A 14,869-nucleotide genomic window follows, 5' to 3' on the forward strand; every position below is an offset into this window, starting at 1 on the left:
TGCGGTCATAACGCCAAAACGTTTTGTTTCTGTGCATCGTTTTCTCACAGGGGATTCGTTCACGCATTTCCGGTTTGCAGAAGAAAAAGAATGGGAGATGGACCAGCTTGATATCAGTCAGGTAAAATTATATCACCACCGCTCCTTTTTAAAATTGATTTATGGAGTTTTACGTCTTTAAAATACACAGCAGTTACAGTTATAAAGAATATTCCGATTAAGATATCAGATTCATACTGTTGTTGTAGTACAGTGTTCATGTGCTTAATGTTGGACAAATGTTCATCCATTTACTATGAAGACTTTGAATCTGATAGTGCTCTCACTCACCTAAACTCTGTAGATACAAACATTTGTTTGCAGTCTGTGTTCTCATTTGTTCTCCAGATGGCAGGGATTGTTTTGGACCTCCCAGCTCTTACCCAGATTCTTCAAGAAGTGCCTTTGCATCAGAAACTCGACCTGGAGCCCGAGCTGATTCAGGCAAGTGTTAGCTGATGCCCAGTACACTGTGGTTGGGTGTTGTTCGGGAGAAAATGCAAATTACGCAAGAAGGAAACTGTTGCTTAGGTAAACTTTAACCACAAATATGTTTATATGGAGGAATTAGGTTTTCTGTGTTCTGTGAACAAAAGATTTTATTTGCAAATCATTGCATTCATGTATTACATTTTACACAGCATCCCAACTTTTTGGGATTTAGGGTTGCAAGATATAGCATGGAGGCATATCAGGTTAAATTAAGTATATATATAAAAAAACTAAAACAATAGACTGACCTTTTTGTATTTATTGATACATGTCTGGTTATTTTCACCCAGTAGATTAATACACTGTGTTGATTACCTTCTGAGAGAAAAGAAAATATGGCTTCTGTATCTTTGTGTTTTTCTCAGAGACATTCATGACAAGAGCTGTTTTTTTTACTTTACCTGATGTTTCAGGTCTCAGCACCAGTAGAGCTGCCCAGTATGACTCCAGCACCTAAACAGGAAGTGCCAAAAATGTCCAAATTCACACCTCCATCCACAGCTTCAAAAAGCCTCAGCATCAGCCAGAAAGTCCCCGTGGATGCAAACCCAGTGGGGGGCTCAGGCTCACAGCTTTCTTCCTCGGCTGCTGCTACTGAGACTCTGGTGGATGACGCTGATGAAGAGCTGGACAACCTGCTCAACTTACAGAAACCAGCGTCAGGTGATGTAGGAAACGAGCCTGTCAGTGGTGCAGAAATGGAGAGCGCTGTTACAGAGAAGGGCAAGTATATTTAATGATAGTCTGTCCCTGCACGTTGAGCGATGTGGGATAGCCTGGGGGAAATGTAGAAGATTAATGTCGCTCTTGTCTTGTCTGTGTGGAGAATAGTAAGCTTCAGTTAGCTTAGTGTAAAGAAAGAAATTCATTAATAATATATACTGTATATTTACTTTGTCATGCACAACATATATCTTTTTGACGGTTGTGTGAGATCATAATCTTTTAACTGGAAAGAGTAAACAAAACATGGCATGCTAGCAGTTTAACCTTAAAAGTGGCCATTGTGAAACTTTGGGACCTAAAGATTCGATAGCTATAGATCTTAATAGAGTTATTATTATTTTTTATTATTTTGGATTGACTAGTTTTTGTTTTTATGTCATTTGATATTTTGTTTTTTTTAATTCAGTTTAGTTTCAGCTAATTTGCAGAGTGGATGTTTTTGTTTTTTTATTGTTGAAATTGTTTGGTTTTAGTTTAGATTATTGGGCTCATTTTAGGGTTTTTAGTTATTATTGTATGACGGTCATGTGTCGTAGGCAACATTTGGAAAAATCAGTACAGGTATTACAAGAAAAACTGCTTTTTGAAAGCATTTGACTCACCGACATCCAGAGTCTCAATAAACAGCCATCAATGGCTCATTAGGCAAGACGTAATAAAATTGTACCCAACTAAAAAAATACTAACACTAAAGATATTTCCTACATATTTTCATTTTAATTAGTTTTTTTCAAATCCAAAATTGCAGTTTTTACCCCTCAGCCGTAAAAAACTGATTGCTTATTATTTTTACCCTGCCAGGCGGTCAGGCAACGTGGACCTAAGCATGTAAATACTATTTTTTTTTTTTTTTTTTAAGTATTTTTTTATTTAAAAAAAAAAAAAAAAAAAAAAAAAACCACTACAATTTTATGATTTTTTTTTCCCCCACACACATGGTGTTAGATTAACTACTAGAGAGATAAGATAAGCTACCAAGGATGTTAACTTCCACCTTTTGTGCTGACAAGTTACTTTGGGCAAAGTTTAAAGCCTAATGTTAACGCAAAAAAAAAAATTGAAGACTAAGCAGGTTGTTCTTTACATATTGAAAAATATCCAGCTATTTGCAGTAATAGCTGGATATTTATTAAGCAGCAAATTAAGACATTTTCTTGAAAGCAAATTTTTCAGTTGCACTGAACACTTACCGGCTCATAACTCTGAAACAGAGACTCATACCACACAGAATTATAAAATTTTTTAACCCTTTTAGTATGTTAAATATAATAATGTTACTGAATTTTAGAGACGCTGGATGGTTGTTGATTTTCTGCTTTGCATGATTGCAATATTCACATGTGGTGTAATTAAAGCACAGATAATAAAGTTAAAATTACTTAGCAGAAGGTAAGTTTAGAGGAAAGACTAAAAATATGTCTCCCATCATGTTATTAACCTGCAGAATGTGAAGAAGTGAAAGACGTGACAGCAAAGCCGATAGAAAACAAGATGATTGAGGTGGAGAAGGACAAAGACATCGCACCTCCACAGTCTGCGCCCAGCAAACAGGAAATGACTGAGGAAGACCTGGAGGACTGGCTCGACAGCATGATCTCCTGACCCTCAGGGAACTTGGTCATGGCAGTTCAATCGCTTCAACTTCCATCCTTCGAAAAATTACGTCCACCTGGAAGTTTATGATGCTAAAGTTTGATGCTTCCTCGTTTCACACGGACCTGCCCCCTCCTGTGCTGTAAGAGAGGCAATATGTTTTGTTTTGGAGGTGTAGAGGTTGGGACAGTACATCTCGAACATTTGTGAGTGTATGTCAAAACGTTCCTGGAGCACACCCTGTTTCAGAGAGAATTCTCTGTTCCCTGTGAAAGTTTTGACTCTGGAGTGTTTTGCTTCAGAGGATTGGTGACAGACGGGTAGTGAAAGAGGTCACAGATGACACGTTTGGTTCACTGCGTCACTTACTTTATTCATTTTCTTCCCCTCATCAAAAAAGAAGTGCAGTTTACCAAAGCTACTACATACATATAAATGGCCAGACAAGAGCGGGTAACCAGTTTGTCGTCAATAAATTCTCAACCCAAGTTTTGCTGTTTAATTGTCCGTTTGTTGTGGGGTTCCTCTACTGTAGAAACAAGTGCAGGTGGGCAGGACACCACAGTTCAGGAACAAAACCAAACTAAGCAACATTTACACAAGGATCATCTAGATATTATACAACAAATATTTCTTTTTCTTTTTTTTCTTTTCTTTTTTTAAATGTAAAAGCCCAAAACTAGCTTTACCTAAATTTGCTTATAGCTAATCCAGAACAGAGCACTGCTTGTGTTAGGAGGGGCAAAAATGATATTTTTTCTCTTTTGCATAGTTTTTTTTTTTTTCATAAGGCACATCGGCACTTGATAAACACCTAAAGTGAGAGTTGTCTCTGGTCCTGGAAGAACCATCTTCATGTCATCAGACAGGTTTGAACCAGCTTTGAAAGGCAAATCAGGTCTCACTCATTGGATGTTAACTAGATCATTACTAGCAGCACACATCCATTCACTTGTGGTTTGGGTAGGAAGTGACAGTAACATCCTGGCGCTAATCTAGAAATTGTGCATATTCCGACATTCAGTTGTCATGCTGTAACCCTTCACAATTATCAGATGTCTACAAACAACAAATTGTGCAGCAGGTTGGGGTTAAGCAAGTGAAAAAAGGCAATGTGAATCAGAATTAAAAGAATTATTTGCATAAAAGAGGCGTAGTGGCAGGAGACTATTTCAGTAACAACGAAGAACACGCAAACCCGAAATGTCCAATCGTCAGTTGTAAATCTTAGAGTCGTTATGTTTTGCGTTTGTGTCAGAATTCAGATTTTTTTTTTTTCCTCTTTACATTTTTCGACACTATGACGGTGTGTGTTCTGGTAACAGGGTGAAGTCAAGTTCAATGTCTTTTTTCCAGGTAGAAGCAAAGTGGAGATTGGGGTTCAGAGCAGCAGACGAGGCGGCCCGCTCTAACCCAGCTGGTCCTCATATTGCTTACGGAAGCAGTCTCCAGTGGGGAAGAAGTCCCAGCATCTCTCCTGGTACATCTTCCACACGTATGACTCCTGAAAAGGGAAGGGAATGATTTAAAGGGGCCACGACTGCACATAGTTTTGGTTATACTCATTCACAGATCTTTTTGTACTGTTCGGTCTTGCTGACCTCTGTCCTCAGAAAACTGTTAGGGCCAGATTTACCTACAATCTGCGTCATCACAAAAACCTCCTTTGGCTTTAAGAAGCTACTGTCGTGCTTTTACTAAAGAGGCGCAGAGTCACCTTTGCAAGTCAAAGACGTGGACACAGGTGTTTCTGTGGCTTGCGTTATTGCATGCATGCATGCCAACGTAGAAAAAAGCACATCTTATTTTGAACTTGATGTGGTTGTGATAGTTGCCGCAAGGACTGTTCATTTATTTGAAATGAGAATGGGAGAGTGGGAGAGACTGGGTGCGTATCTTGCACAGGTGGATGCCTCGGAGTGCAGTGCCAGAATTTCTCCTGGAACTCTGGGTCCCACATGAAATGGATTAACTAATAATCCCAATACAAGACACATAGATGCATCTTGTTTTAGAGGGAGTGGAGCAGCTTTCAGTGCTTTAAGCTTGGTCACGTTTCTACATAGAGATCAATATATTATACAGACATCTGTTTGTCTTTTATCAACAGTGTACACGTTTTTTAGACTCCTATATACTCCTACACACCATATTGAAGTTAATATATTAAAAGTGTGTTAGTTTGTTTGATTAATGTCTAAATGTTACGATATGTAATATTGACTATAGTAATTATCTACAGTGTCACACCGTATGCAGAAAATAAAAGCGATGTGCATTAAGCCACATGAACACATATCTAATTTGCCAATCACATGGCAATGACTCAGCAGACAGGGTCAAGACAATTTCTGCTGCAATATTTCGACACTGGTCAGAATTTAGCATAAACAATGTGAAAGTATCCACCCTGTCTCATATCAGTGGGTCAGCCCGATGTTGATGGCTTAATAGTGTGGGAGATATTTTCTTAACACACTTTGGGCCCCTTAAACCAACTAATTTGACCACCACAGCATGCCAGAGTAGTGTTAACCATGTCTGCCCCCCCCAATGTGTCACTGACCACAGTGTACTCGTCTTCTAATGGCTGCTTCTAACAGCACATCATGCCATGTCTCAACGTCATTTTGAGCTGATTTCTTGAATGTAACAGTGAGTCTAATGTACTGAAATGACCTCTAATGTTATCAGGTCTCAATCTAATCCGGAACTGAGAATTTGAGATTCATGTCATGGGCGTGTAGCTGATGCCATCAAGTCAATATGGAACAAAATCTGTTGGCAAAGGAGGGTCCAACCTGGTACTATCAACGTGTACCTAATAAATAGTCTGTGTTCATTGTTATAACAGCAGATCGGTCGTTACGCAGATTACATTTTTACACAGTAGAACAGGATCATGACGCAGCCCTCCTCTTGATGAATCCCGTACGCCACCTGAGTCTCAGACCTCGGGACCAAACGCAGTCGGCAGTAATTTCTAGCAGAAGATTTCTCCCTTATATGAAAGACGTTCAGTTTGTCTTATTTATTTATTTATTTTTTTTAAGAGAGGAACGCGTGTAAAATCTGTGTTTATGCAGTACTTTTGTTAGCACATTAGTCACTCGCTCATGCTCCCTCATCAGGTCTGTCTGTTCTTGGCCCATGAATAGACTGACTACATTCTTGTTTATAAATCGGTGGCTTGTAAATAGATTAGCCTCAGAACTTTTCCTTCCCATCATTACATTTTTGCAATTGCACTATCATGGTAATAGGCCTTGCATAGTAAATCTGGCCCTTTGTGTCACAAATTTCAGATGGTCTGACTGCAAACGATAGAACACTTGTTTAGTTGCATTAATACTATGATGATATATGATGTTGTGAAATAGTTTCATCCCATCTGCAGTGACTATATATCCCGTCAGTAGACAGATTAAGGATGTAGCTCAACGGCATGTCAGTGATTACACTGTTTTTGTGACTTATTCACTCCTAGTAGCTGAATGCGGTCCTTTGCAGCTTAAAGGAATAACAAGTGCAAGCTTTCTATTTCTTTGCTAAATTTGTATCATAAGAAAAAGTACACGAACATCAAACAGAAAACCAAGTTGAATCTCAGGTGCACAACAATAACAACTTAATATCAGAAGTCAAAGAAAGCCCACGCATTGCTTCTTTCTCCAGCAAAGCTGTACCTTGTGCAACATTTCAACCCACTTGATATGTTGCATAAGTAAACCTACTGAAGTTAGAGTCTGTTACATTCCAGTTTTTCCTTTTGTTCTTTTGAGATTGGTCACAGACGGCAGATTATGCATATCGTGTTTAAAATGACCAAATACTACAGACTGGTGTTCGCTCACATACCTGACCCGTATGCTCAGTCTCATCCTTGTTAATCAGATACATCAGGAAGAACCTGCAGACAGGAGGCACAAGTGTTAAAGGGGGAAAACTTCAGTCACATTACGTTTGGTCATATTTCTGTACTTACAGGTAGTTGGCTAGGTTGTGTTCTTGTAAGGTGTGAGTTTCAAAGCCATGAGGCGTCCGGTCAAAGTAATCATTCCCAATTCCACAGATGAAACATTTGGTCTGGAAGACAAATGAGTGGGGATTGAAAATTAGTGATGACTGTCATCATCCTATTTGAACCTGCCAATTAGATTTCTGCTAATCAGTTTTTTCTTGTGAAATATGTTAAGGAAAAAGAACATACAAATGAATAATAATTTGAATTATTGAAAGCTAAAATGGAAACAAATGCACAATAGATGCAAAACAAGAAAAAAGTTTGCCATACATTCTGGTCAAGTCACCTTATCAACATTTAAAAACAAGTATTGACCAAAGTGTCGTACAACTGAGAGAATAAAACAATTGGAGCAATAAAACATTATATTACAGACAAATAGGAGAAAAATGTCTAAATTAATTATTGCCTTTGTAATATTTATTCTCAGTTAATTTATCAGCACATTTATTTATTTGTGCCAGTTTTGTTCCTCTGCACAGTGTGGCTCACAGGAATAGACAATTAATTAGACAATTAAGTTAGTCTGTGGCACAAGGGGATAAACTAACTAATGAAGAAAACACTCAAAAACAATTCGAGTTGGATTGACTGACTACAGGATTATTACATCACCAGCAGCGTAGTGACCAGAGACTGTTTAAAGTCAATGATATTTGTCAACTTCACGCAACGATGGGTGAAATAATCACCGGTGATTAAAAGTCAAGTTAAACTTTTCTCTATTTTTAGACAAACAATTGAACCACCAATGAGAACACAGGATTCCGGTCATTAAAGTTATGATGGGGTTGTAAAAGCATTAGAGGACAAACAGGTATCAAAGGTTTGTTTGCCACCAACCATCAGCTAAAGAGCGATGGAGGCAAATAAATCACTTCCTGTGTTCATGCTCCTTAACTCACATAAAGCAGGAAGGGAATACTGTCACTTACTGAAGCAACAATATAGCTGGCAACAGACAGCTTGGTTAGAGCAGAGTCTTACCTCCATGTCTTCTTTCACCTGCTCCTGTTGGTCTCTCAGCTCACCAAAGGCATCAATGATTAAACCTGAAGAAAAGTGCAATTCTCTGTTAGAGGAGCATGTAGTAAAGAAAACAAAGACCTGTGTGGTTTTTAAGTTAAACGCAGATAATGAGAAATAGTTTCACGTACCCTGGATGATGGCCAGCAGGATGACGATGACAAAGAAGAAGAAGGTGATGTCGAACAGGATGCGGTAGAGCTCGTATGGGTCTCCAGCTGGGTCCTCTAACTCATCTCCAATACCTCCTCCAGCTCTCACACCCACGTACATGTGGAACATATAGCACTACAGAGGGGCGGAAACAGGCATTAAAGGAAGCTACACCTCATTCAGCGTTGGCTGGGAAGTATGAAAGTGGAAACTTCTCTTTTTTTCATTCTATATTTCAAACTACAAAACATGGCTGAAGACTGAGTGTCACTGGAGCTGCAGCTGGAGGTTCTGAGCCATCTATTAGAGTAAGGTTAAAAAAAAAGGAGTCATCAAGGTCTACGTTTTACAAAAGATTATGAAAAATCATTTGTAAGCCGTTACTGTACTTCCAGTATAAAGACTATTTAGAGGCTTCATTTGTAGAAACATTAACTAGGAAATAATTTATAAAAGATAAGAAAATGCTGTCCAATAGACACCTTCTACCTCTGGACCCTGAACAAGGCTAAGAGGCAAACATGTTCAAGTCAACCATTCAAACTAAAAGCCCCATGTTTTTTTCTTTCAGCTCAAAATGTGTCCTTGCTGAGGAATGAAGTCTTTCAATTTCACTACCACAAAAGAAAGGTATTTTTCAATTTTCAGCCACTTTCACATGAATAGGCACCGGAGGTGGTCAGACATACCGTCATCATATCGTCGCACTTCATGTCGGGCTCGTCTTCATCCTCGCTCTTATTGTAAAACTTCCTGAAGAAGTTGAAGGCCACCACGGTGTAGAGATAGACGACCACAGCCAGCAAACCCACAGTCAGCACGAGCTGAAAGGAGAGGAGACTCATTTTAATTGGATACATTTTATCTGAAATTCTTTTAATCTCAGTGACGATTAGAGGCAACAATAGAGGAGACAGACTCGTCTCAGAGGCACAACTGGGGCCTTCTTTTTGTTTGACTGTAAATTTTGAGAGTAATTTTTGCAGTTTCTGTCAGACTGTAGTAAAGTGTCAATGCTACTGTGGGTTTCTTTTTTTTTTTCTTCAAATAAAGTTCTGCACTAAAGTACTTTCTTAGCTTTCATCAGTATTCAGACTTTCAAGACCTTCAGAAGTGCAAGACCCAAGGTTTGTGCCATCACTCATCATCTTTCCCCGTTGATGCTTTGCATATGTATACCATCTGTTTTATATACTGTCATTCAGTCCAACTGTCGAAACTGTTGAAAAGAAGCAAACTTTAACTCCAGTCTGACATATTTCAGAGTGTTAATAGGGTCGTCCCCTGTCTTCCTACATTAGACAAAGATGAAGCCCTAACAAGCCTTGGCAACTAAATGCCTGAGCTGATGAGCAGACAGAATCAGACCATCATGTTCTGCAGAAGGCTTCGTTGAACATCAAGTAAAGAGACAAACAGCAACAATAAAAAAAATAAAAATAAAAAAAACCCCATTATACTGTCATCCATCTCTTTGCTCATTTAGCAGTTAGTTTTTAGGCACCTCCTGACAGCTTTTGGAGTCCGTAGGAATGGCCTATTCCTGAAAAATCCGCATGAATGTTCCAACAACCTCAAAATAAAAGCAAAACCTTGTGTCCTTAACCGTTTTATGTCTTTTTATTTATTTCTCATGACTGTTTATCTAATATTCCATGGAGCAGATTTCTGAGCCATTCCTTGTTTGTATTATTTTCATGATTTGATTATGTTTATATTCAGTATGAGTCACGATGCTAGTTCTTTCGTCTCTGTTATGTATCATAGACTCAGACAAAGATTGTTTGCTGAAACAAATACATTTTATACAGTTTTGAAACTTTTTAAAAGAGGAGCCAAAAATGCACCAGGAATCATTTCTTTCATCGTTTGAGTTCAAGCGAGTAGAATGCTTGTATTGTGCGATTGTTGCTTTTCCTTGAACTCTGGCTCCCTCTGCTGGTAAAACTACTTGCCTGCTTGCCATTGTGAGTAACAGATGACAGGATGGTGCGAAGGGTCTTGAATCCCATGGCGATGTCCAGCAGATGAGCAGCAAAGAAGAAGTTGTTGAAGTGTCCAAAAATAGACATGGTGGTGTACCAAATGAGATACAGGAAAGACTGGAGGAGGAAAAGGTAAATATTTTTTTTATGAGGCTCTTTTTGAACATCACACTGATGGTAGATTTTATGTGGACTTAAACTTACATTGTCAGTCAAGACCACGCCCAGTTTCCAGATGTGGTACTTTGTATCAATGGAGCTCAGCCTGTTGATGACAAAGTGAAAGGCGTTTGTGTTTACATATATATTTAAACTCATCAACAAAAACTGAGTTTGTACTTGGTCAAGTCATGTTAATAGAAATAGATAATAGAGAAGGTACAGTTTTGTAGTTTCTGTGGCAGTTCTTGCCAACGACCAGGTGCATCTCTTCAAAACTGCTCATCTCTAGTCAAGGAGAGTCTTAAAAACCCTCCTTGACTGTACTCTATTACAACATTGGAGTCACGTAATGTAATATATAAATGTGTTTACTGCATGCGCATCTCTGAAGGAGGAATAAGAAAACAGGAGGTGTGTTCTCACCAGGATACCAGGGACGCTTCTTTCTCAACAGTTTCTACTGTGGGGTCAAAGTCCAAAGCGCTCTTATCTAGGCCTAAAAGCTCAGCAATGCGTTCTGCTCCATAGAGATCACCATATTTGTTAATAACCTGCACATATAGAGGAGCACAGGAGAGAACAGGTTCATTAGTTAACTTTAACTAGCAATGGAAAAAAACAAAAAAAAAACTGAATGGCATGCAACTAACTGTGTAGTATCTAATGTAATGCACAACTGCCACCAGAGGGTGGCGTTAATGTATCTATAAGCTGTTCGCCAACCACCATTAGAGGCTCTTCCTACACCTCCAGCTCCATATTTTATTCGTAAGTTGTTTCGAGGGCAGCTTTGCATGTTTCACAGTTCAAAACGATCTTTATTTATCTTATTTAAAAGTCAACACATACATAGTCATCTGACAGTGGGTGAGATGGGGAACAATCTTAGAATAACAGGCGAATAGCTCCCAACAAATCATGAACTGTATTTTTGCTTAAAGTGGCTTTCTATTACTCAAAGCTGTGGGTAAGAAAGTCTAAAGTGTTTGAGAGTTTGTCTAGTATTTCAGTTTAGAGAAAGTGACACTAGTCACCCTTAAAACACAAGTACCCTCGGGGGGTATTTATTCTCCATATTTAGCCATTTTGTAATTTAGAAAAACAAATATGTGTTTTTTCCATATTCAGTGTGAGCTACACCGACATTAGTCTAATCGCGCTAAAGGGTCAAGCTTAGAATATAATACAGCCTGTAAACCAGCTTCCCTGACATAGAAGATTAAGCCTAGTCCCAAACTAAGAAGAAAATAAAAAAAAAAAAATCATTCAAAACTAGCATGAAAAGGTTTTCAATTTAAGAATAGGTTTAATCCCACCTTAATCCAGGAAAATGGTCATCTCATTCCTCCACACTCACCTTGCGCTTGATAAATTTGTCCCAGTAGTTGTTTGGGAAGGATCTGTAATGGAAAGTGAACAAGAGAGACTCAGTTCACCTGTTGTAATATTGTCTAATATTTAACCCTAATATCAGATATTTAATGATCAGACAATTAACAAATGGAGACATAAATGAGAATCAGAAATCCATCTGGAATTGGTTTATTTATCAATCAATCTGGGCTCAATCTCCGGCTCATCCCGTCCATGTGTTAAAGCATCCTCGGGCAAAATACTGAAAACCAAGTCGCACCCAATGCATTTATCGGAGTGGGAAAATTTAGTGCTTGGGATAGATAAAAGCCTGGTATGAATATTTATGTGACTGGGTGAAGAAGACAGTAGAAAGCACTTTGTGTGCTATAAAGGTAACAGTCTGACCTCCAAAAGTTGATTCTGTTCATCTGGAAAACGCTACGTCCAGATGAACGTATATCTATATACTATTTTTAAACTAGATAATTTCAAACAAAATCCAAACCACATTTTTAACAAGGCCACAAACTCACGGGGTGTTGATGACAAGTCGATCCCACTGGCCTTTGATATCATCGTCAGATGGCTGCTCAGTGATGTACAGCCCATCAAATTCAAGCTTTCTGGCAATTTCCTTCTCCCTCTTAAAAACCACCAAAGGAACCTGAAATCAAAACATTGGGACAGTAAGACTGCATCTTTTAGAAAGTGACCATTTTCAGCCAAACAAAGGCATTCCCCACCTTCAGGCAGTAGTACCCGACCAGGCAGACGAGCGAGATGACGGTGTGGAATATTGCCAAGAAGCGCAGCGTTGGTAACATGTAGCCGGTGCTCTCCTGAAGCACAAACTCATCCATGTCAAAGAACGTGTTCTCGTCATCCTCTTCGTCAGCACCCCAGCGGTTTTCATCATCAGTTTCTTCATCACTTTCACCAGTGACCTGAAGCGCAAAAAATAACTTGTACACTCACATAATGAATATATTGGGACATTTTTACCAGATGTTTCCAGCTTTATCTTTGCATTTTGACTTCTATGATCATTGGGAACCCCTCCACTGATATGAAGCTTTTCAGGAGTTATTGATTGATGTCTCTCTGCTACAACACAGCACTCAACACGTTGCCGTTTTAAAGGCTGTCTAAACAGACTTTTTTATGAAAGTTTTGGTCAAAGTTTTAATGACTTGTTTTAGACTTCCTTGTTTTGTGTTTCTTATTTAAGTGGCAGCGCAAATTCACTTGTGATATTCATGTCATGTCACCTTTTGTCACTTTTCAGTTTTATGGAAAATCTGCGCTCCACTTTGACTGAAACTTTAACGCTTGAGTTACCTTGTAGAAGAGCAGAATGAAGTTGATGGCAAAACACACAAACAGCGCCAGGAAGCGGAGGTTATAGAAGTTACGAGCCAGGTAGTTCTGTGAGGAAAGAAGTTTCACAGTAAGACTAACTATTGATAGCTTTCAAAGTGTGCCCACATTTTAGAGATAACTGCATAAGGAATGAAACCAACTATGATGACTTACCAGCGTCTTGTTCAGATAGACATCCAGAACTGCAAAAATACTGGACATGAACGCAGGTGCTGGCTCTTTAGGCTGACTTGACCTGGTCTTGGGCTTCTCCTCTGTCACTGGCTCCTTAGCCTCTTCCTCCTTTGGTTTATCCTCCTTCTCTTGGTTCTCTGTGCTGTATTTATCATTTTTTATTTGCTTTTTAAGTTAATTTTATTTTGATTACAATTACTTTTAATTTCACTTAGTGTTACTCACTCTGCTTTTTCTGGTTCGTTCTCAGGGGTTTCAACCTTCTTGGCAGCAGCTTTCTGCAAAAAACAAAAACAAAAAAACATTTATATAAGATGAGAGGATGGATGGAAGGGGAAATTAAAGGCAGATATCTAAATTGTGTTTGTGACTATGGACCTTCTTATGATCAGCGGAGGGCTCAGCACTCAGCTCGCAAACATCCCCCAGGCCTGGCTCCACATGTTTTCCTCCTTCTTTTTTAGGCGCGTTCATCATCTCCAACATCACGTCAACCTCTACAACATCCCCTGTTGGTGCCATGGCTATGTCCAGGTTTCCTAATGATTCTATAGCCTCCACTTTCTCTCCCTCTATCACATCTCCGTGGATGCCGAACTGAGTCGGGTCAGGCATGTTTCCGAGGATGTCCGTCACCTTTATGTTCTTGGCTCCCTCGACTAAACCTCCACCAAACATGGAGGACCAAATGACGTGGAAGAAACCAAAGATGAGGCTGTAGATACCCTTAAAAAACCCAGTGAACAGCATCCAGAAGAAGGCAAAGAAGCCTGTGATTATCTCCTTGATGCTCAGCTTCTTGAGTTTCTTCAACTTCTTGCGCATGTTTTTAATGGAAAGCATCTGGCGGACGTGTGCAATCTTGCTCTTGACTGAGCGACATGCGGTGGTGAAGGCAGAGGCAGACTCCAGGGCGTGCTCTTCCTCTGCAGTCAGCTCTTCCAGAATGCTGTGTCCATCTTCCTCTTCGTCCTCTTCGGGCTGTTCAACCACTTCTGGCTCAGAGATCTGTGAGGCCAGCTGCATCTCAAAAATGGTGTCCTCGCAGAAATTCACAAACATCTCCATCTTCTCGCTCTCTCCGCCCTCGTTCACCACGTCAAAGATGAACTGACGCTTGGATTCTTTCACCTGCGGCTTTTCCCACTGCTCGCGGCTCGACTCGCTGATCTCAAAGTAAACCCTCTCGATTCGCTTTGCGCTGCCCATGATTTCAATACGACCCAGGTAAGGCTCAAAGTAACTAAGCACACTTTCAGCCAGATCTAAGAAAGTGGCAAGTCGGGAGTCATGCGGCATGTGTTCAGACAGGTTGGTCAAAAGGACTGCCACGTTGAAACCGATGTCTTTGGCTGGCTCGTGGAACCGCTCCACAAACTCCTTGTAGTTGAACATGTCATTCTCGTCCGCCTCTACACACGAGAGCAAGAATTCGATCTCAGACTGGCTGTACTGCTTCTGGCTCTCCATGGACTTCTGGAACTCCTTCTTAGAAATGATGCCTTTACACTCAGGGTCATACTCCTTGAAGTTGTCAGAGGTCGTGAGATCCTTCAATTTCAGGAACATGTCGAAGAACTTGAGAATCATCTCCACATTGCTGGAAGACTCCACCAGGGTGTCAACCATCTGCTTTCCAATTGTTCCATTAACCACATTACCTGGGAAGTAAGGCACACATTTTATAATCATACACAAAGACAATGACATATGTACTTAAAAGACAACTTTTTTTGTACATGTGTATTTAGTCTTTAAA

At 39.6% G+C, this 14,869-nt stretch overlaps 2 protein-coding genes across 11 annotated transcripts in view; one reads left to right on the top strand and one right to left on the bottom strand.

Moving 5' to 3' along the window:
- The window catches only part of aven (apoptosis, caspase activation inhibitor), a 37,496-nt gene extending 33,972 nt beyond the window's left edge, over positions 1-3,524 (top strand). The window contains exons 3-6 of one of the 2 annotated variants that reach the window (XM_040018311.1): positions 51-121; positions 388-483; positions 945-1,194; positions 2,702-3,524. In XM_040018311.1, the coding sequence (XP_039874245.1) occupies positions 51-121; positions 388-483; positions 945-1,194; positions 2,702-2,859 (575 nt within the window). In that variant the 3' untranslated portion in view covers positions 2,860-3,524. Of the gene's footprint in view, positions 1-50; positions 122-387; positions 484-944; positions 1,255-2,701 lie in introns of both variants that reach the window. The other variant, XM_040018310.1, reaches the window with a different exon arrangement.
- A 70-nt stretch (positions 3,525-3,594) lies between these two features.
- The window catches only part of ryr3 (ryanodine receptor 3), a 117,471-nt gene continuing 106,196 nt past the window's right edge, over positions 3,595-14,869 (bottom strand). For all 9 annotated transcript variants that reach the window (XM_040018289.1, XM_040018286.1, XM_040018287.1 and 6 more), the window contains 16 exons: positions 13,489-14,771; positions 13,336-13,388; positions 13,090-13,252; positions 12,895-12,981; positions 12,300-12,500; positions 12,090-12,220; positions 11,558-11,600; positions 10,624-10,751; positions 10,243-10,303; positions 10,009-10,155; positions 8,743-8,877; positions 8,032-8,188; positions 7,862-7,926; positions 6,836-6,936; positions 6,709-6,760; positions 3,595-4,354 (listed from right to left, as the gene is read on the bottom strand). In XM_040018289.1, the coding sequence (XP_039874223.1) occupies positions 4,259-4,354; positions 6,709-6,760; positions 6,836-6,936; positions 7,862-7,926; positions 8,032-8,188; positions 8,743-8,877; positions 10,009-10,155; positions 10,243-10,303; positions 10,624-10,751; positions 11,558-11,600; positions 12,090-12,220; positions 12,300-12,500; positions 12,895-12,981; positions 13,090-13,252; positions 13,336-13,388; positions 13,489-14,771 (2,903 nt within the window). In that variant the 3' untranslated portion in view covers positions 3,595-4,258. The remainder of the gene's footprint in view (positions 4,355-6,708; positions 6,761-6,835; positions 6,937-7,861; positions 7,927-8,031; positions 8,189-8,742; positions 8,878-10,008; positions 10,156-10,242; positions 10,304-10,623; positions 10,752-11,557; positions 11,601-12,089; positions 12,221-12,299; positions 12,501-12,894; positions 12,982-13,089; positions 13,253-13,335; positions 13,389-13,488; positions 14,772-14,869) is intronic.

The sequence above is a fragment of the Simochromis diagramma genome, unplaced genomic scaffold (assembly GCF_900408965.1).
Source record: "Simochromis diagramma unplaced genomic scaffold, fSimDia1.1 OVJJ01000802.1, whole genome shotgun sequence".
Classification (NCBI taxonomy): domain Eukaryota; kingdom Metazoa; phylum Chordata; class Actinopteri; order Cichliformes; family Cichlidae; genus Simochromis; species Simochromis diagramma.